The 22,105-nt window shown below is 48.0% G+C and overlaps 1 protein-coding gene across 1 annotated transcript; it reads right to left on the bottom strand.

Moving 5' to 3' along the window:
• Positions 1–12,053: 12,053 nt before the first annotated feature.
• Positions 12,054–21,946, bottom strand: GNMT (glycine N-methyltransferase). Its single transcript, XM_053460210.1, has 6 exons — positions 21,627–21,946; positions 19,279–19,406; positions 15,043–15,156; positions 13,626–13,768; positions 13,142–13,260; positions 12,054–12,297 (listed from the first exon to the last, which is right to left on the bottom strand). The coding sequence occupies exons 1-6, from the start codon at positions 21,830–21,832 to the stop codon at positions 12,126–12,128; spliced, it is 882 nt and encodes a 293-aa protein (XP_053316185.1). The 5' UTR covers positions 21,833–21,946; the 3' UTR covers positions 12,054–12,125.
• Positions 21,947–22,105: the final 159 nt, after the last annotated feature.

Consider the following 22,105-nt stretch of genomic DNA (forward strand, 5'->3'; position numbering starts at 1 on the left):
AGACGGGGATCAGATCTATAGGGTTAACATGGCAGGTAGACGGGGATCAGATCTATAGGGGTAACATGGCAGGTAGATGGGGATCAGATCTATAGGGGTAACATGGCAGGTAGATGGGGATCAGATCTATAGGGGTAACATGGCAGGTAGATGGGGATCAGATCGGTTGGTAACATGTTCGGCTCCAGTTATGGCTGCTGTCACTGACCCATTTCGCTCCTGTGAATCCTAATGATGGTTGTGAATAAATACATTTATAAGGTATATATGTCGTTTAGATATAAGTGGGATAATCACAGTGTGATTGGTAGGGACGGTTGTCAGAGATATAAATATGAAATATATTACATATGAAATTGGTTTAAAACACAGAAATGCGTCAGATTTTTTGCCAATATTTCTACAAATATGAAAATTCCTGTGATCGGAATTCAGAGTAAGTGATCTGATCGCCAAACACCCTGCCCGATGATGCGTGAGGGGGGAATACACAGGGCATATGGGGGGGGATTATCAAAAATACAGATTCTGGTACGATTGGGTTAACGAGTTGTGACAAATGTACATTTAAAGCCTCCTGGAGTTTGGATCCCTTTTTCCACCGAATACTTCAATCCTTTCCGTCTGACTCTGAGGTTCTACGTTTAGCCCTTTGGCTTTGGGATATATATTTGGGGGTACAGGTCGGTCCCGTCACAGGGCCGACCCGGGAGGAACTGGTCCCGGATCCAGAATTATTGTGGTTTCTGATAATCTTTGTAGAACTTGTAACTTTTGTTGTGATTAATAAAACATAATTTTAACAAAATATCATTTTAATAAATTATTGAGCTGCTGTCAAGGCGCAATTTAGTTGCTGATGCTTCTAGAAGGTGAGCTGGTCGCCGGTTTCCACCGTATGAAATGCGCCGACTCCAGGCTCGTGCGTCTTACATGAGAGATCACCGACACGCTTAGCGTACGCAAGAAACAAACGTGTTTGGGGACTGATCGGTCGTAAAATCCCTAAATAAAAAGCCATCAGTGCTCTAGATTTAACTTAAATAAACATTAATAAATGAGGCACCGGGCTGTGGCAGCGTGTATCGTTAGCATTACCCCCCAAGACCCCAGTGTTTGTTACCCCCAAGACTCCAGTTATTTAATATCCTGGGACTCGGCGGCACTCGGCCGGGGATCCCGTGGGATAGCGATATTTGTAAAGGAATGTGGAATGCCGCGTGGGAATTATACTCCGGTGTCGTTCCCCTCGCTTGTAGGAATCATTCGGGACGACTGCGTTACGTTGTACTTTATTTCTACTTTATTCTATTGTACAAAACCCATAATAATCGAAACGTAGATCCTGTTGGAAACCACAGAGATCACTTTAAGGGTCTTATTAACTTGTATATTAATGACCCAGATCAGGGCTGCACAGCTCCAGTCCTTGAGGGCCACAGAGGGCCACAGAGATTTGTCTGATTTTTGGAGCTGGGAACCTCTAATGGTTTCTGCTTTTCTCCATTTCTTTGAAGCTTTTATTCTCTGAAATCTCTTGTTTTTATCAAACTCTTCCCCAATCGGCTGCAATTTGTCCTTTTGTTTTGCAGTCGCCGTTCGTCTTTCCACCCCTCTTACCCCCCTGTATATCATGGCTACTCTCTGATTATTACCCCCTTTATTTTATGTCCCTCCACTCCCAACATCCTAAACCCTTTGTACCAGGCATTCGCCGATTCTTGTATCCCAACCGACTCGGCCTACTGCGACTGGCATCTGTCCATTGAATTCCAATGCCCTTAATATTTGCCCCCTTATGCCCCCATAATTCCAAGCATTTTACGTTCCCAAGCCGTGTTACGTTAACCTTGCAACTCCTTCTTCCAGCTCATGATACCTTTCTCTTTTATCACCATCTTCCCATCATATAGGTTTTTTTCCCCATACCCCATGCTCTGTTAACTCTTTGTTTGCCTCACTTGCTATTTCCTCAATGAGTTGTTTTTTTTGTTTTTGTTTTTTTTTTGTTTTTTTTATATTAAGTGGACATCATGTAATTCCCCTATAGGTGCCTTGTGGCTCTGACCATGGTTGTGAGTTCTCGGCGCAGTAAGGATGCGGCTCAGGCTGTGTACATAGAATAGGGCTGTATTATGGGCTCAGACACAGGCTTGGAGGTCACGACAGTCCGGACTGCAGTAACTCTTGTTTGCGCAGGTTCGCTGTTCGCTCCTTCTTCACGAGTGTTAGACGGAGGCATCTCCCCGGGGCCGCGCCAACACCTCCTCCAGGAAATGAGGGGAACGGGCACTGACTCTGCAGAGACAGACGACATGCTGAGACCACAGACATTGCAAAATGCACTAACACCAGCTACCTGTGCACTGAGTGCAAGCTCACGGGGCCCAAATAGTGCAAAGAATAGGAATGCAATTAATAAACCAGCTACCTGTGCGCTAAGTGCAAGCTCACGGGGCCCAAATAGTGCAAAGGATAGGAACGCACTTAATCATGACGTCTGCTGCCCAAACCATGACCACATCATGAGTGGCTTCACAGTAATTGGGGACCCACCAGGCAATGCCTGTCATGCTTTAGCAGCCTGGGTTATGGACCCCTTTACCCTCCTCTGTGTGACTTTGTTCCTAGGGCCGGGTTCATTGATGAGGTGAGGGGAACTTGTTATGAAATCTTTCATTTTAAAGGACAAAATGAAGAGATTATTTTACGTCATGGAAGCCAGTCTGTGGCAGAGCCAGCATTACCTGATCAATTGCCTGCTCCAAGGACCCGACCCTTACAAAGGTCTACCTCTCGCCTCTCTATTTGGTGTTGAGCTCCTTTTTTAGTCCGGGCTCCCTCGTGCCTCTCTATTTGGTGTTGAGCTCCTTTTTTAGCCCAGGCCCCCTCTCGCCTCTCTATTTGGCGTTGAGCTCTTTTTTTAGCCCGGGCTCCCTCTCGCCTCTATATTTCGCATTGAGCTCCTTTTTTAGCCCGGGCTCCCTTGCTCCTCTCTTTTTGGTGTTGAGCTCCTTTTTTATCCTGGGCTCCTTCACTCCTCTCTATTTGGCGTTGAGCTCCTTTTTTAGCCCGGCCTCCCTCGCTCCTCTCTATTTGGCGTTGAGCTCCTTTTTTTTATCCCGGGCTCCCTCTCTCCTCTCTATTTTTTGTTGAGTTCTTTTTTTATCCTGGCTCCCTCGCTCCTCTCTATTTGGCGTTGCGCTCCTTTTTTAGTCAGGGGTCCCTCGCGCCTTTCTATTTGGCGTTGAGCTCCTTTTTAGTCCGGGGTCCCTCATGCCTCTCTATTTGGCGTTGAGCTCCTTTTTTATCCCGGGCTCCCTCGCTCCTCTCTATTTGGCATTGAGCTCCTTTTTATCCCGGGCTCTCTCGCGCCTCTCTTTTTGGTGTTGAGCTCCTTTTTATCCCGGGCTCCCTCGCGCCTCTCTTTTTGGTGTTGAGCTCCTTTTTTATCCCGGGCTCCCTTGCTCCTCTCTATTTGGCGTTGAGCTCCTTTTTTAGTCAGGGGTCCCTCACGCCTCTCTATTTGGTGTTGAGCTCCTTTTTAGTCCGGGGTCCCTCATGCCTCTCTTACTCTATTTACCGCTTACGTGGCCTTTGCTACTTTGGTGCGTTTCATCCTCTTCCTCCTCATTAGAGTCACCTGAGGCCTCTTCAAACCAGCGATGAACAGGAGTAGCCGGGGCCGCGATTTCGTGAGCCAGCTCCTCAGGAGAGTCCCCTTAGGTAACCTAAAAAAATAAGAGAACACGATTAACCCGCACTCCATAACACAACGGAAGAGAGCCTAAAGGGTTAATCTGGGCAACGAAGACATTATTGTTGGGTCTCTTCCCTCAGTATGTGTTTCATTCCACGTCTTACCTCCTCCTTTCACGTGTCTTGTTACCCGTGCTGGGGGCATTAGTGGAGATGCCACCAAATATATAAACATAAATGAGAGGTTTTGGTTATTTGGATATATTTGACCAATGAGTGGAGATGCCCAGGCAGGGATCGTTAATGAAAATGTTTCACTCGGCAGTCGTTTCAGTACAGCTGGGTCACGGGGTATATTTTTCGTACATGTCCCTGATTGAGGCACCATCGCATCCTTCTACCCTGTTACCCTGACAGATGGCTGGTGGCTTATCTGTATCATTTGCCCCCAACATCTCTTAATATAAAGCTCATCCGTGAAACTCGTACATTTATAGAGCCGGCGATCCACTAAATTTACTAAATAATAAGGAAGGGGTTAGGGGCGGACAGAGGGAAATAAGCAGCACAGCAGTCTTTTCATAGGTAGATGAGCAGAGGTCCCAATAAACCAACCCAGATAACTGGGATCCGCTCCCTCAGACTGGGAGCCTGGTGTGTGTGATCTCCTGCAGGGTAAAAGGTGATCCAGTCATGGCTGGATAGAGGAGTGGACTAAGGATATCCACAAGGACCATCTCGACTCCGCAATGATGTCAGGCCCTGAGGATTGCTCCGGCCAGGACATCGATGGCAGCAGCACCGGGACCATCACAGAAAAAGGTGAAGAGTGTAATGAACAAATCACTCTGTAGTAACAAGGACTTTAAACGGCATGCAGGATCCTTCATGTGCTCCTAAATGCAGTCCCATTTGGTAAGCGTGTTTTGGACAGGGCTGGTGAGTGCGCGCAGAGTGTGTTCTCGGCCGAGTCTGTTTTGGGTTTGTTTTTTTTTTTTTCAATCTCTGCTCCATTTAGCTGAACTTCCGGAGATGGTCGAGCAGTCGGACCAACAGAAGTGTTGCTGACATCTTCTTGGATAGATTCTGTAGCCTGTTCTCGATGCAGGTGGGATGAGACTGGGATAAGGTTCAGGCCCTATGTATGAAAACTGATTCTGCTCATTCCCTCACCTCTACCCCTGTATGTATTTATGAATGAAAATATAAATCTCTCCCCAACGAGCTATACCACACACACACACTAATTCACAATCACATACCCAGACACATATATAAATATACACCCAATGCCTATACCCCGCACTCTGCAGCAAAAGCCGGCGCGTAGTGATGAGGGAGCAGTAAAGAGAGTTCTGAAGTGACCGACCTCGCTCTCCCACCACAGGATGCCTGGAAGAGGTAAGAGATGGGGAGAAAGGGGTGTAAGGGCAGTGTATGTATTTGTAAGCTTGTCTGTGTGTATGGGCCAGTGTGTGTGAGTGCAGTATAGGTATTAGCTGGTTGTGTGTGTGTGTGTGTGTGTGTAAGGGCAGCGTAAGTGTATATGTGTGTGTGTGTAAGGGCAGTGTACATGTATGTGTGTGTTTATGGGCAGGTGTGTGTAAGGGTCCTGGGAGGGAGGCTAACATTAGCCTTTTTTAATTTAACCCTTTAAGGACAATGGGCGGTCCCAAAACCCATTGAAAACAATGCAATTTGAGCCAGCATTATGGCGGACACCTGGCTGGCTGAGAATCATGGGAATTTTAGTATCCATTCTAGCATCTGCAGCTTTACTGTTGCTGCACTTCCCATGATGCTCAGCCAGCATCACGGAAGTAGTATGTCTGGCTGAGTCTCATGGGAATTCAATTTAATGTGTTGGTTATTTTTAATATGCATGACTGTGCTGATAAAAACGAAGCATGTTTTAAGTGGCGATGCAAGCGCAACATTCTAAAGCGCAATTGCTTGTATCGGTGAGTTCCGCGAGAAAAACATTTTGAAATGTTGGGAGGTATGACTTACCAATACACAGTCACACACTAACATCGCCACACATTAGCATACCACTCCCCTTCCCAAATACTCCTGGATTCAACTTTACTTTAGTGGCCTTCACTTTAGTGGCCTTCATTTTAGTGGCACGCAGGGCCGGTCATACACCAGTTGGCACCCCAGGCAAGAATATTCTCCTTCACCCCCCCCCCCCATTCTTTTACTTAGATGACAATATTTTGAAAGCCTGGCAGGATGGAGCAGTGAAGAAGCTTTAGGGAGTAGGGGGCAGAGAAAGTTTTTTTTTATACAGGGGCAGCTGAGCCAGGTACACAGGGGGCATCACACCTGGGCACTGGAAGTAATTGCTTTGCCCCTACTCTGTAGCACTTCTTCAATGCGCAGTGCTCTGCTCTCTGCACCACCTCCCTGACTCATACACTCTAACACTATATGCAAACACACACACACACACACACACACACACACTCGCTCTAACACCATAGACTGACACATTGTTCATGGACATTTCACCCAGTCTAATACGGTATACTAACACAAATACTCACACTAACGCCGTACGCTGACACCCAACACAGTCTAACACTATACACTGATATCTCCATCCACGCTCACCCTAACACCGTCCACAGACACACCACACTGTATACTAACACGCAGTCGTTCTAACACCATACACTGACACCCAACCCAGTCTAACACTGTACACTGACACACCCCAAAAACAAAAATACACCTGAAAACTTTTACACTTACACACACAGTTTAACACTGACACCCTTCCAAACACACTCATTCTAACACCCACACAGTCTAGCATTGTACACTAACACACACACACACACTCCTCTCACACACAATATATGCTGACACACACTGTACACTTGCACATTCTGTACACTGTTTGATTTGTATACTGTCGCTCCCTCACACACTTATTCTAACCCTTTACACTGACACACTGGAACAAATACGACGTGAAAACTGGAACCCAGTAGTAGAAAATGAACCAGAAGCTGGATCACAGAACCAGAACCAGGGCGACAAAACCAATACAAGAGGCAGAAGCAGGATTCAAGGACAAGCAGAGTTGAATACAAAACGGGAACATCAGCCCCGATAAGTTGAAGAAAGGGGTCAAGACGGGTCAAACAAAACAGGAGTCAGAAGGAAGGACAAGAACAAGTCGAATTCACAAACCCGACCACAGGATGACTACAAGCACTAGAGCAGAGAATCATATAGAGATAACATACGGTTTCAAAATACAAACACTCTCTCTCCCCTATCGTTACCCTTTTCATTTTTCTTTATCACTCTTCTTTCTCTTTATCTTTATCTCGCTTATCTCCTTACTTTCTCATGGACTCTTCTTCTCCATCTCTCGTGTTTCTCATTAAATCCTCCCTTTCTTTTTATCTCTTGTTACCATTTTAGCCCTCCTTTCTCTTTAGCTCTCTTTTCTCTCAGTAGTATCTACCAAGCCTTTCTCCCTTCGCCTTCCTCTTCTTTAAGGCCAGGTGCCACAGGCTGTGGTGGGAACGTGAGGTCTGTTCCTTCAGAGCTCTGCTTCAGGGCTTACACGCCGTGAGAGTGGCTTCCATGCTTAGCGCCATCCTGGAGCAGGGTATCATTTGCCGTGTTAAGGAATGCTGAGGTCTGAAGGAACAGAGCTTGCACTCCCTTCATTTTGGGTTGGGTAGCGGGAGATCCTAGAACATGTCAAACTCGCAAATCTTGAGACAAATCACACCGGTTTGCGAGTATCTGCTCTCCACGGGCAAATCATTCCCAAATGTCTTGTGAGTTTTCACGGGATGTTTGGAGTCATGTAGGTGACATGTTGTCTCTCCAGACTCAATCGTTTTATACGATATCAGAGAAAACACACCCTGGACACGCTGGCCGGTGCCGGTAAGATGGGGACCGTTTGTTTTTATTGAGCCACAATGAGTTTTTTTGTTGCCTAAATGATTGAGGCAAATCCATCACTTTTCCCAGATCCTAGATTTTACGTTAAATCAATTACATCCATGTAACCGGGTTTATACATTCAAATAAGTAACATACACATAACCCCCCCTTATGTATCCAATGGCATCTGCCATCTTAACTAATGATCTGAGGGATTATTCCTCCCCATTAAGTTCTCTCTTCAATGTTCAGGCAGCATTTGTAAATGTAGGGTATTGATCAGACGATGCTGTCTCTGCCACAGGCTGCCACCGATCTCTGCTTCCATGAGTGTTACTGTTAGACTAGGTTTCTCCCAAACCGGGGGTAGATTTAATGGACGCTTCAGTTCTGCTAGAAGCTGTGACCGTGATCGTTCCCCGGGTCCCTTGTAACGGCTGCCGGGAAGTGCCCCCGGATTAACTTCAAATAACAGAATTCATTGTGAACAGCAGAGAACGAGCTCCATGCCACGTAGATCGCTGTCACCGCTCTGGAACCCACCAGAAAGCCGCTTCTAGAACAATGCAAAGTGCGGGCTGCGACTTTAATAGATCGCCTTGTGGCCTCCGTCTGTGACAGCGTCTCTCATAAAGACTGCTTTTGGGTTCTTTTTTTGCCGTTTCTGCTTAATGTCAATAACAATGGACTCCACCTCCTCCGTCCCCTTATTCCATGGACCCCGGTGAGGGCAGGAGAGATGAGCAATGCGCTGCGCTGCTTGCCCCATGGTACTCAAATAGTTAACGCTGTCAAAAAATCATAAAAACTAGAACAATAAAAATAAAAGCAAAAATGAGTTTCCCAGAATGTTAACGAAACCAGACCGGAGCTGGAAATGCCCCCCATGACCCCCACCCTCACAAGGGCCACCGCTCCACTGAAGGGACTTTATTTTTGTTTTCTAAAAGTTATGCTTTTGGTTTGGGTCGAGGGGGTTCAAGGGCAACCGCAGGTAACTAGACTTTATACCCCTGCCCTTCACCTCCAAGGGAAAGTAGCAGAGAACGAGACACGGACTCCTGAGCTGGGCGGCCACTGGACAAGTGCCTAGAGGTTCCCAGACCCAGGCAGTGACCGGACACTGAGCATTGGGCTCACACTCAGAGGGTTTGGGGGGTTCCTGACTCCATATCTCCTGCCAGTGTTGTGCTCCAGATCCTACTGCCCTGAGGTTTGGTATTTCTATGTGGCGACCACAAGGGCCAACTGCACTGAGATTGTTCCCATCTGATGTCAACGGACCGACAGAAACCCCCCTGAAGAAAACAGGTAGGTGAGAGCAGTAAGGGTCTCTGAAATGCTGATGCACAGAGGGGGGTCCTAAAGTGACAGCCTACTAGGCAGTAGATAAGTGGAACAGCCTACCAACAGAAGTGGTACAGGTTAACCCCTTAAGGAAATGCAAACATACATGGGACAGACATATCGCTCTTGAATGGAAGACAAGGCCAAGGACTGATTAAGGTTTAGGGTTGAGAAGGTGGTTGAGAAGGTGGTAGATTAATGGAACAGCCTCCCAGCAGAGGTGATAAAGGGTAATACAGTGGGAGTATTACACATGCATGGGATAGACACACGGCTCCTAAATCTAAGACAAGACCAACGACTGATTAAAGTCTGAGATAAATAGGTGACCGGATGGGGCCGATCCGCCGGGAGACAGGTTTCCGGTAGCTGCTGGATCCTTAGGAATGCTCCCTATTCACCCAAATAGTACCCCTGTGTTTATATTATAAAGCAGCCTACAGTATACTCCTCTCCAATCCATACCTCCAGGGTTTGAGTCTTGACAATCCCTTTATCGAAAACACACAATAGAAGGAAAATCCCGGTATTAGTGATACTCGGGCTCGATATCCACTCACCAGTTGGAGCCACACATTGGATTCCTGTCCGCCTGTCCTCCCCACCACCTCTGATCCTCATCTCTCCGAACCGGGACTAGAAGCTTCAGCTGGACAATGCCAGGGGTCGGGACCTCAGCGGCCTGTCCACTCAGCACATCCACCCACCCAATCCCACAGAGCCCACGGCTCCCGCTGCCACACCGTGCGTCGCTCCCTGTGTATCTGGCTGGGATACAATGTGTCTCCTTGCAGTCAGGTGTGTGTGTGTCAGGGAGAGAAACAATGTGTCGCCTTGCAGTCAGGTGTGTGTGTCAGGGAGAGAAACCATGTGTATGTGATACGATGTGTTGTGTTACAGCTCAGTGTGTGTGTCTGAGTGTGATACTCAGTGTGTGTGTCTGAGTGTGATACTCACTGTGTGCATCTGAACCATCCTGTCTAGTCCGCCCTTTTTTCTTGCTGTAAAGACTCAAACCTTAATCAGTCGTTGGTCTCGTCTTAGATTCAGGAGCCGTATGTCTATCCCATGCATGTTTAATACCCTCACTGTATTACCCTCTACCACTTCTGCTGGGAGGCTGTTCCACTTATCTACCCCCTCTCGGTAAAGTAAAACTTCCTTCCGTGCTGTCTGGATCGGGAGCATCCAGATTCAGGAGCTGCTGGATTCGAGGATCAGGAGCGACTGGATGCGGGGTCCTCAGCGTCTGGATTCAGGGGTTGGGAGCATCTTAAATTAGGGGTGCTTAGTGGCTGGATTCAGGGGTTGGGAGCAGCTGGATTCGGGGGTCCGCAGCGTCTGGATTCGGGGGCTGGGAGCGTCTTGATTTAGGGCTCCTTAGTGGCTGAATTAGAGGGTTGGGAGCGACTGGATGCGAGGGTCCGCAGCGTCTGGATTCAGGGGGTCCGCAGCGTCTGGATTTGAGTACTGCGCAGCAACTCGAGAAAACCGCTCGACGATCTCCAACAATTACACTCCGCAGCTGTTACGTTTATCAGCCCCTCCCCCGGAAAAAAAATGTGGACCCTTAAGGGCCGACATCTGACAGAGCAGGGTGAGGGGGTAAGTGCTGGGAAGCAGCCTACTGCCCCATCCCAATGAACAGAGGTGGGAAGAACGCAGCAGACCCCGTCCGCTTCCCGCTGGGAAATACGTTGGATTTATTAAGGTTTCATTTCATATTTTAACTCGATACATAACTCAAGACGCAAAATGCAACACTTTAGTTAAAAATTATATGAACAACAGAAAAAACCCAATAACACCTCCAAAAAGCCTGATTAATCAATTACTATTTACGGTTTAATCATTGACTTCCCGCGCGGGAAGTCATGCGCGATGTTTAACCCGTTCTATTAGAAAGCCACGGGCTTCGTTATTCTCTCTCATATCTCTTAGATTTCACCCGACATTCTATCTTTTTAACAGATTTTTAACACCTTTGGTATTCGGCACAGAAACGTCCCGTCGGCTTCGCGTTCGATGTCCAAGCGTCTCTCCCGATAAACAGAATAAGAACCGATCTCTGAATGGGAAGATTTCCGAGATTTCGTCTCCTTTCTCTACGTCGTTTTCCTCTTAAAAGCCGTAAGAAGTCGGCTTCCATGAGTTTGTTTATTAAGAATATTTCTTCGAAGGTCCAGCTCAGAGAAAGCGGGACGATTTACACCTCTATTCAAGGTATTTTTCTGAAGACACTGGAAAATCGAACTTGTTTAAGGAAACGCGTCTGAAGTCATTTTCTTCTCGATAAGATGGGTGATGTTTGCAGTGTGGGGTTAGGTTTTAGGGTCCCGATTAGCCCCATAACGGGGGGGGGTCAGCTTCACTCCCATGAACTGGGGGTATAAGTGCCTGAAGCAGTGAAAGTTTGCTGGACAAAGAATTTTATCTAATTCACAACACAGCAGGATAACGCGCACACGTTACACGCAACAATTGCTTTACAATTGCGAATGAACTCTGCCCAGCATGCAGACGCTCCACCGCGCTTCCCTCCCTGAACACAGCGCCCGGCCCCACGGCGCTTTCCACCCTGAACACAGCGCCCGGCCCCACGGCGCTTCCCACCCTGAACACAGCGCCCGGCCCCACGGCGCATCCCACCATGAACACAGCGATCGGCCCCACGGCACATCCCACCATGAACACAGCGCCTGGCCCCACGGCGCATCCCACCATGAACACAGCACCCGGCCCCACGGCGCATCCCACCATGAACACAGCACCCGGCGCATCCCACCATGAACACAGCACCCGGCCCCACGGCGCATCCCACCATGAACACAGCGCCCGGCCCCACGGCGCATCCCACCATGAACACGGCGCATCCCACCATGAACACAGCGCACCCACAGCGCATCCCACCCTGAGCACCCACGGTGCATTCTATTTTGAACAAAGAGCCCCAACAGAACATCCCACCCTGCATGTAGAGCACCCGCAGAGCATCCCACCCGCCACCACAGCACCCGCAGAGCATCCCACCCTGCACCCAAAGCACACCCCGGCCTGCACCCAGAGCAGGTCTAGAGTATAACACCCAACACTCAATTCTAAAATCTCTATTAAAAACTACCCAATTAGTCCCAACAAATATGGAAAAACGTCCAAAAAGCGACTCAGGCCGTTCTCTTGGTCACGTGGATGAAGTAGCAGGGCGCGTTCTCTTGGCCGGGCTGATAGGGCTTGAAGTCTCCATACACCGTGTGCTCACATCGACCACCAAAAGCCTCGTGCAAGAGAGCAGCGAATGACTCCAGGCGGTGCGGGTAATAGGACAGGCGGAATTTGCTGCATGATGGAGAAAAACATGGATGAGGACACGATGTACAATATAAATACATTTTATTATATACACTATATGGGCAAAAGTATTGGGACACCTGACCGTTACACGCACAGGGCTTGGATGACATCACATTCTAAATACACAGACATTAATATGAAGTTGGTCGCCCCCTAGAATGTGATGTCATCAAAGCCCCTGTTGATGTAATGGTCAGACGTCCCAATATTTTTGTCCATATAATGTATATTATATATGAATATTCTATATATAATATAATAGGATGTATATAGCGAGAGGAGGGAAGAGAGGTTTGGGAAGGGAGGTTTGAGAAGGGAGGGGGGGTATGGTAAGACCTAGCGAGAGGAGGGAAGGGAGGTTTGGGAAGGGAGAGGGGATATAGTAAGACCTAGCGAGAGGAGGGAAGGGAGGTTTGGGAAGGGAGAGGGGATATAGTAAGACCTAGCGAGAGGAGGGAAGGGAGGTTTGGGAAGGGAGAGGGGATATAGTAAGACCTAGCGAGAGGAGGGAAGGGAGGTTTGGGAAGGGAGAGGGGATATAGTAAGACCTAGCGAGAGGAGGGAAGGGAGGTTTGGGAAGGGAGAGGGGATATAGTAAGACCTAACGAGAGGAGGGAAGGGAGGTTTGGGAAGGGAGAGGGGATATAGTAAGACCTAGCGAGAGGAGGGAAGGGAGGTTTGGGAAGGGAGAGGGGATATAGTAAGACCTAGCGAGAGGAGGGAAGGGAGGTTTGGGAAGGGAGGTTTGGGAAGGGAGAGGGGATATAGTAAGACCTAGCGAGAGGAGGAAAAGGGAGTGAGAACATATTATGACAGATTTGGCTGATACCTCAGTTCCGGTGTCGCCTGCCCCGGGGCAGGATCTTGAACGGTGTAATCTAGAGTTACCATGTGAGGCTTGTTATTCACCCACAGGACAGAGGTGCTGATATCCTGGGTTAGATCACTCTGTGGGTAGAAATCGCATTGTTAAAAATGTCCCCTACCCCACCAAGGGCAAGACGTTATATCCAAAGACAATAACAGACTCATCTGATAAAAAAAACATCATGACGGCACAAAAAGATTTACGGTTCCTTTAACACTGGTGCCAGACTCACCTGTGGTAAATTCTATGTGTGCTGATGCGGTAGAATGGGTTTAAGCTTAATGTATGTGATAATATTTTGTATTTTTACAGCTAGTATGCAGCTTTATTGGGTTCTAAAAATGAATGTAACTGTGGGGCTGGGGCCATTTTAACTCTTTGCTTGCCAGTCTGTGGAAGTCCTGCTCCTGCCATGTCACTGGGGGCAGGAGGAAGCCGCTCTCACCTTGTAGTAGATGTTCTTCCCCTGAGGCGCGCAGCCTGTGCTTAAAATGTAGTCGTAATTGCGATGGTCGATGATTAAGATTCCCCCGGGGCGGACCATCCCAGCGATGTTACGGAGAGCCAGGCGCTGATCGCTCTGATCACCTGGAAGCAGAGTCCGTTTACAGAGCAGGGGTTAGTGTGCAGAGGGGTAAGTATACTGGGGTCTGTGCGTGCAGAGGGGTAAGTATACTGGGGTCTGTGTGTGCAGAGGGGTAAGTATACTGGGGTCCGTGCGTGCAGAGGGGTAAGTATACTGGGGTCTGTGCGTGCAGAGGGGTAAGTATACTGGGGTCTGTGTGTGCAGAGGGGTAAGTATACTGGGGTCCGTGCGTGCAGAGGGGTAAGTATACTGGGGTCTGTGCGTGCAGAGGGGTAAGTATACTGGGGTCCGTGCGTGCAGAGGGGTAAGTATACTGGGGTCCGTGCGTGCAGAGGGGTAAGTATACTGGGGTCTGTGCGTGCAGAGGGGTAAGTATACTGGGGTCTGTGCGTGCAGAGGGGTAGGTATACTGGGGTCCGTGTGTGCAGAGGGGTAAGTATACTGGGGTCCGTGCGTGCAGAGGGGTAAGTATACTGGGGTCTGTGTGTGCAGAGGGGTAAGTATACTGGGGTCCGTGCGTGCAGAGGGGTAAGTATACTGGGGTCCGTGCGTGCAGAGGGGTAAGTATACTGGGGTCTGTGTGTGCAGAGGGGTAAGTATACTGGGGTCCGTGCGTGCAGAGGGGTAAGTATACTGGGGTCTGTGCGTGCAGAGGGGTAGGTATACTGGGGTCCGTGCGTGCAGAGGGGTAAGTATACTGGGGTCTGTGCGTGCAGAGGGGTAAGTATACTGGGGTCTGTGCGTGCAGAGGGGTAAGTATACTGGGGTCTGTGCGTGCAGAGGGGTAAGTATACTGGGGTCTGTGCGTGCAGAGGGGTAAGTATACTGGGGTCCGTGCGTGCAGAGGGGTAAGTATACTGGGGTCTGTGCGTGCAGAGGGGTAAGTATACTGGGGTCTGTGCGTGCAGAGGGGTAAGTATACTGGGGTCTGTGCGTGCAGAGGGGTAAGTATACTGGGGTCTGTGCGTGCAGAGGGGTAAGTATACTGGGGTCTGTGCGTGCAGAGGGGTAAGTATACTGGGGTCCGTGCGTGCAGAGGGGTAAGTATACTGGGGTCTGTGCGTGCAGAGGGGTAAGTATACTGGGGTCCGTGCGTGCAGAGGGGTAAGTATACTGGGGTCTGTGCGTGCAGAGGGGTAAGTATACTGGGGTCTGTGCGTGCAGAGGGGTAAGTATACTGGGGTCTGTGCGTGCAGAGGGGTAAGTATACTGGGGTCTGTGCGTGCAGAGGGGTAAGTATACTGGGGTCTGTGTGCTCTATGGGGATCTCAATTACCTTTAAAGTCAGGAAGATGGGCAAATGAATTTCCCAGACAGATGACCGCATCGAACCCGGCCCCCGGGGGTGAGAGATCCCGCTCCAGAGTCAGCCAGTTCCCTTCCTCGATCACTATAGAGAGATCATTACAGTGAGATCCAGAAACAGACACCCCGTTCCTTTACAATCATATAGTAAGTAATATGCAGAGGGGTAAGTATACTGGGGTCTGTGTGTGCAGAGGGGTAAGTATACAGGGGTCTGTGTGTGCAGAGGGGTAAGTATACTGGGGTCTTCGTGTGCAGAGGGGTAAGTATACTGGGGTCTGTGTGCAGCGTGACAATAGTGCACAATGCCAGCAAACAGCTACAAGGACCAATAAAGTTTGGCAGCATAAAAAGAGGTATTGATTCGCGGGAGGAGGATATCATTTTGAATACGTGGTACATTCGAGGCACCGGTCCTTAAAAAGGGACATTGAGGAACTAGAAAAAGTGCAAAGGAGGGAAATAACATGAATTAAGGGGATTCGGAGATACTAGTTATGGAGAGAGACTAAAAAAGTTATAATTATATACACTGGCATCTTAGAGGGGGATATGATAACATTATATAAATAAATACGCGGGCCGATATACATTATATAAATATATGCGGGGCCGATATACATTATATAAATATACGCGGGGCCGATATACATTATATTAATATACGCAAGCCGATATACATTATATAAATATATGTGGGGCCGATATACATTATATAAATATACGCGGGCCGTTATACATTATATAAATATATTCGGGGCTGATATACATTATATTAATATACGCAAGCCGATATACATTATATAAATATATGTGGGGCCGATATACATTATATAAATATATGCAGGGCGATATACATTATATAAATATATGCGGGGCGATATACATTATATAAATATATGCGGGGCCGATATACATTATATAAATATATGCGGGGCCGATATACATTATATAAATATATGCAGGGCCGATATACATTATATAAATATATGCGGGGCCGATATACATTATATAAATATATGTGGGGCCGATATACATTATATAAATATATGCAGGGCCGATATACATTATATAAATATATGCGGGGCCGATATACATTATGTAAATATATGCGGGGCCGATATACATTATATAAATATATGCAGGGCCAATATACATTATGTAAATATATGCGGGGCCGATATACATTATATAAATATATGCGGAGCCGATATCCATTATATAAATATATGCGGGGCCGATATACATTATATAAATATATGCGGGGCCGATATACATTATATAATTATACGCGGGCCGATATACATTATATAAATATATGCAGGGCCGATATACATTATATAAATATATGCGGGGCCGATATACATTATATGAATATACGCGGGCCGTTATACATTATATAAATATATGCGGGGCCGATATACATTATATAAATATATGCGGGGCCGATATACATTATATAAATATACGCGGGCCGTTATACATTATATAAATAGATGCGGGGTCGATATACATTATATAAATATACGCAGGGCCGATATACATTATATGAATATATGCGGGGCCGATATACATTATATAAATATATACGGAGGGCCGATATACATTATATAAATACATGCGGGACCGATATACATTATATGACTATATAGTAGTAGTAAGTAATACAGAGTATGAGATATATATATATATATATATATATATAATAAAGTAGTATTATAGAAGTTATATAGAGAGTGCTGTATATACATTATAGGATAAATATATATATTTACACACACACACACACACCGGTATATATAGTATATATAATGCAGTAAATAGTAATATAGCGAGAGCCAGACCTTAGAATGTCTTTAGGTTGTGTTTAGGGCATTAATATTATTATTTATTGTTTTATATAGCGCCATCACATTCCACAGCACTGTGCAATGGCTAAACAGTACAAATTAATATTATTATTATTTCTGTATAAAGCACCAGTTCTGGGCAATGAGCTCATAATTAATATTGAGGCAGAAGGCGCGGGCTAATGATTATTAGACTGGTCACGGTAATCTCGAGCTGTTCCAGGATACCGTCTGAGAGAGAGGAGGAGGCCGAATGGTCTGACTTCAGCCTGATGATTATTTCTTCATGAGCAGACGGGCCCCAAGCGTTCCTCCCTGTCATCAGGTCCCATGAGTTCTGAGGTAACTCCGTGGCACCATTTTCAAAGACTGAAATCTGCTTCCTGGCACTTGAGTCCAGCTCTCCATGGTGTGGAGAGTGTTAATGATCCCCGACACATACAAGCTTTGTCGTAAAGGGGTTAAAAACTTTGACTGGTGGTGGTGGGATTTGAAGATCTGTTCCAGGCACATCCAGGGTCTGGTGGTGAAGGCATCACAGCAGATCACACCTGGGAACTTCTGGGCTCCCTCTACCTGGAGCTTTCCCTTACGGGACGGGGCCAGGACTGTCCATTGACGTCAGCGGGCAGTCCCGTGACGTCGGTGGGTATTCCCCCTGATGTCGGTGGGTGTTCCCCCTGATGTCGGTGGGAGGTCCCACTGACGTCGGTGGGAGGTCCCACTGACGTCAGTGGGAGTTCCCCTGACGTCAGCCGGCGGTCCAGTTGATGTCGGGGGTGTTTCCATTGCCGTCAGGGGCATTTCTGCTGATGTCAGTGGGAAACACCCCCATTTAAATGGAAAATGGGCGGGGAGTGGGGCGTGTCAAGACCCCACTCCCGCGACCCGGAGGATTCGGGTCTTGACCCGGAGAACCGGTGCATCACCTAGCAATCTCCGGGCAAACCCGGAGAGTTTCCAGGTATGATCATGATATACGATGCTTGTTCACGATCAATAGCACGGAAAGCACCCAACGAGACCTCCAGGAAGGTGATTTTTAAAGAGGTTTGATCTGGTCAAAGGAAATGACGCAGAACGTTCGCCTATAGATGTTCCTATAGAAGAAATCGGTCTGTAGGAGAATAGGTGGATAGGATCAGTATTTGGAGTAGGTACGACAATGATAAGCTGGGCGGCCATCCTCCGGTGACTACTATGGCAGAACTATTAAGTCATTAAAGTGAGACAATGTTGCTTCGTTAAACAGAAAAGACCTGCTTTTGAATAAATCAATGTTCTAGTCGTCTTCTGACTGATGTAAGAACTACAGGAAGCGACCCGGGGGTTTGGTGAGTAAGTGTAGGGACTCTCGTATGGGAGCACTGGTTAGGGATGGCTGGATGAAGTAGTATAGAAGTACAGGGTAGGCAGCAAACAAGCAACTATGGGTAAACTGACAGAGGTCAGGGCTGGCAGAGTTCACGTGATAAATGAGTAAACAGGCCGGGATCAGGGCAAGTCAGCAGGCAGAGGAGAATCAGGAGCAGGCTGAGGTCGGAGCATAGCTGAGGTCGAAGTGTGGAGACAGAACCAAGTGTTGGTGAGGATATGATCTGGTTTGCTGAGATTCAGATGTCCCAAAGGGTGGCCATGATGGGATGGATGGAGCTTACGGACAAGGAGAATGCAAGCCCTGGCCGTGCCACGCTACCAAATCTATTGCAATGGTAAGAGAAGACATTTCAAGGTTGTGAGGAACCTGCAGAAGGGAAGCAAAGACAGCCAGATGAGGAGGATTTTCGGGGGCAAAACAAATCAGGACTTTTGATGCCGTCTGGATGTTGGTGGTTGGTGGGGTTGGTGATTGTTGTTGGAAATGCTGCGGATCCTCCTTACAGGTTTGTGGAAAAGGTGTCCGATGTCCCCTGGACACTGAGCTTTGAGACTGATTTCCATTGGGGCCGGCAAAACCGGGGGTTAAGTAACTGGTTCTGAACATGGCTGACTAAGAGGCTCCCATCACATCATGACAAATGACATACCCCATCTGACCCCAGAGGGCAGGAGGGTGGATATGGCATTATTAGCATGATAGCAAAGTGTACATTGTGGGCCACGTGATACAACGGCTTCTCTGACAAGTAACTTACGTGTCCGGCTGCGGAGGAGCAGGTTAAATTCATGCAATCGCAGGATAGTAAGAGGATATAGATATAGATATATATGTATAAGTAGAAAGAGGAGGAGGAAAGGGAGCTCGGGTATTATAAAACGCATCAGGAGGACGAGGATAGAGAGTGGGGCGAGATAAACGTTATCAGGAAGGGGTATGATAACACTGTGTTCTGGCCCCTCCATAGCTGGTCTCTTACCCCACTTGTCGAATGCTGGCTCCTTCCTGCGGTTCCAGCGAGTCTTTAGGGCATATTTTAGCATCTTGTCGCTGGCATCGACACTAACCACGGAATATCCTTCCTCCACCAGCATCTCCGAGTCTACCCTGTGAGACAGCAGGGGCGAGAGAGCGTTGGGTGCTTATAATAAGAAATGGGGCTGGCAAAGAGAGCTGTGTAGACATAGACTCTATGCTGGGGGTAATGTATGGATTCTAAGCTCTAGGAACAAGGGCACCCACTGATCTCTTTGGACCTTCTATTATAAAGTCTATACATGTAGCTACAGCTGTCAGCACTGCATACATAACAGATTCCGGAGATAACCTGAGAGTGTAAGCTTATGGGCCAGGATCGCACCTGCTGATGTGTCTGTATGTATGAATATATATTTGTTTTTTAAATTGTACAGCGCCCCGTAATTTCTTGGTGCCCTTCCTCCCCCTCTAGCTACTGTCAGAGTGGTTTAGTCTGCTCTCTTCCTCCCCCTCTAGCTGCTGTCAGAGTGGTTTGGTCTGCTCTCTTCCTCCCCCTCTAGCTGCTGTCAGAGTGGTTTGGTCTGCTCTCTTCCTCTCCCTCTAGCTGCTGTCAGAGTGGTTTGGTCTGCTCTCTTCCTCTCCCTCTAGCTGCTGCCAGAGTGGTTTGGTCTGCTCTCCTCCCCTCCCTCTAGCTGCTGCCAGAGTGGTTTGGTCTGCTCTCTTCCCCTCCCTCTAGCTGCTGTCAGAGTGGTTTGGTCTGCTCTCTTCCTCTAACTCCTGTCAGAGTGGTTTGGTCTGCTGTCTTCCCATCCCTCTAACTGGTGTCAGAGTGGTTTGGTCTGCTCTCTTCTCCTCCCTCTAGCTGCTGTCAGAGTGGTTTGGTCTGCTCTCTCCCCCTCCCTCTAGCTGCTGTCAGAGTGGTTTGGTCTGCTCTCCTTCCCTCCCTCTAGCTGCAGTCAGAGTGGTTTGTTCCACTCTCTTCCTCCCCCTCTTCTCTCTGGCAGCTGCTCCTTCACAGGCACTGCTTGGTCAGAGACACAGTTTGCGAGCTGCAGACATAAGGTCATTTTATTTTAAACATGTATTGCAGCTAAGGTTAGTTAATACGCCAGCTCCCATGACTCTCAGACGGTCTGGTATGTTCAGCATCATGGGAAAGTTAGTACAACCGGCGTGTCAAAGGTTAGTTTTTATATCATTATGGGTCTGCTCGCTGCAGCTGCTGTGGAATGCACATCTCACGATTCTTAGCCCTCCATTTATTTGGCGAAATAACCTTGAATGCCTAATGTTGCCAAAACTGCTGGAAAACTACCAAGTGTCCTATTTTGGTTCTGAGCCTTTATGTCACTTTTTACTCCCCTCTTTTTTGTAATACCTCAGAATGCTGCACGAAACAACATTAACTTTCCTTGACTGCAACTTCCATGATGCTGAGCCAGCAGTGGTAGGAATGGTAGCTGGTAGATTGGGCTTTGAGGGCACAATAAATCTCCAGGACAAACACTAACTTTTGTTGGCTGCATCTGCAATAACATTCAGCAGCCGTATTGCTGGCTGATTGTCATGGGAATTGTAGTTTTAAACTTCGGTGGCTGACGCTAGCCACTAACTGCAGCTCCCCTGACGTACAGGCAGCCGTTACTGGGACTGCAGAGCGGGGGAGTCGTGGCTGAGCTATTGTGAACTAAAGTTTTCATGTTTCTGGTACATACTGGAGAGGGGAAATGGGGAAGGATATTCTGCCCCCCAGAGAGAGAGATCCACCCCCCAGAGAGAGAGAGAGAGAGATCAGCCCCGGAGAGAAAGATCCACTCCCCCGAGAGAAAGATTCATCACCCCAGAAAGATCCACACCCCCCCTCCGAGAGAAAGATTAATTTCATCCCCCAAGAGATAACCCCCCCCCGAGATCCCCTTTCCTTGGGGCCCCTGTGCTGTCAGTGAACAAAAGGACTTGGGGCAATTATTTCTGAGGACTTGGTTTGATTTGATTGAGGAGCTTCTGCCCCTTTACAGATCTCTGGTCAGATCTCGTTACAGCAAGAGACCAGAATCTAACAGAGTCAGCGGCTGACATGAAAGGGAGTTTTATGTTACTGAGAGGGTGGTAGATAAGTGGAACAGCCTCTCAGCAGAGGTGGTACAGGGTAATACAGCGAGGGGATTAAACATGCATGGGATAGACATACGGCTCCTGAATCTAAGACGAGACCAACGACTGATTAAGGTTTGAGTCTTTACTGCAGGAGAAACGGGCGACTAGACGGGGGCAGGCGGGGGCCGACCGTGTTTGGTACTCTGATTACCCCGCACTATAACGGCTTGTGGGACCCCATGTGCAGCTCACCCGGTGCCGCAGGCCACGTCCAGCACATTGCGGCAGTTGTGACTTTGTAGCAGCGACAGGATCCAGCTGCGATACTCGTCCGTCCGGCTCCGTTTGTCTCCGATGTAGTAATGCCAGACCCGGGCCGCCTTCCCATCCGCATACTGATCCGGAAGACCCTCGGCGGCCACCCCCAGGGAGCGGGTCCGGTACACGCTGTCCACCATCCTACACCCACAATGCGCACCGTGACAACTGCAGCAATACAACCACTAAACACACACAACCGACAAACGATCCGACGCAAGACTAACACACAGCAGATGCTCAAACCGCAGATATACAAGCACAGCCACGCAGCTTCACACAGCGACACCGCAATCCGTGTGCCAGCAACTTGTATGCACAGTCAGCACGCCTGCAACTTATACACACAACACACACCGGTGCTGGCCAATCAGGGCCGGGGATTCCTGAACACCCATCAAACACAGCAGTAC

This window comes from Spea bombifrons, chromosome 3 (assembly GCF_027358695.1).
Source record: "Spea bombifrons isolate aSpeBom1 chromosome 3, aSpeBom1.2.pri, whole genome shotgun sequence".
Lineage (NCBI taxonomy): Eukaryota > Metazoa > Chordata > Amphibia > Anura > Pelobatidae > Spea > Spea bombifrons.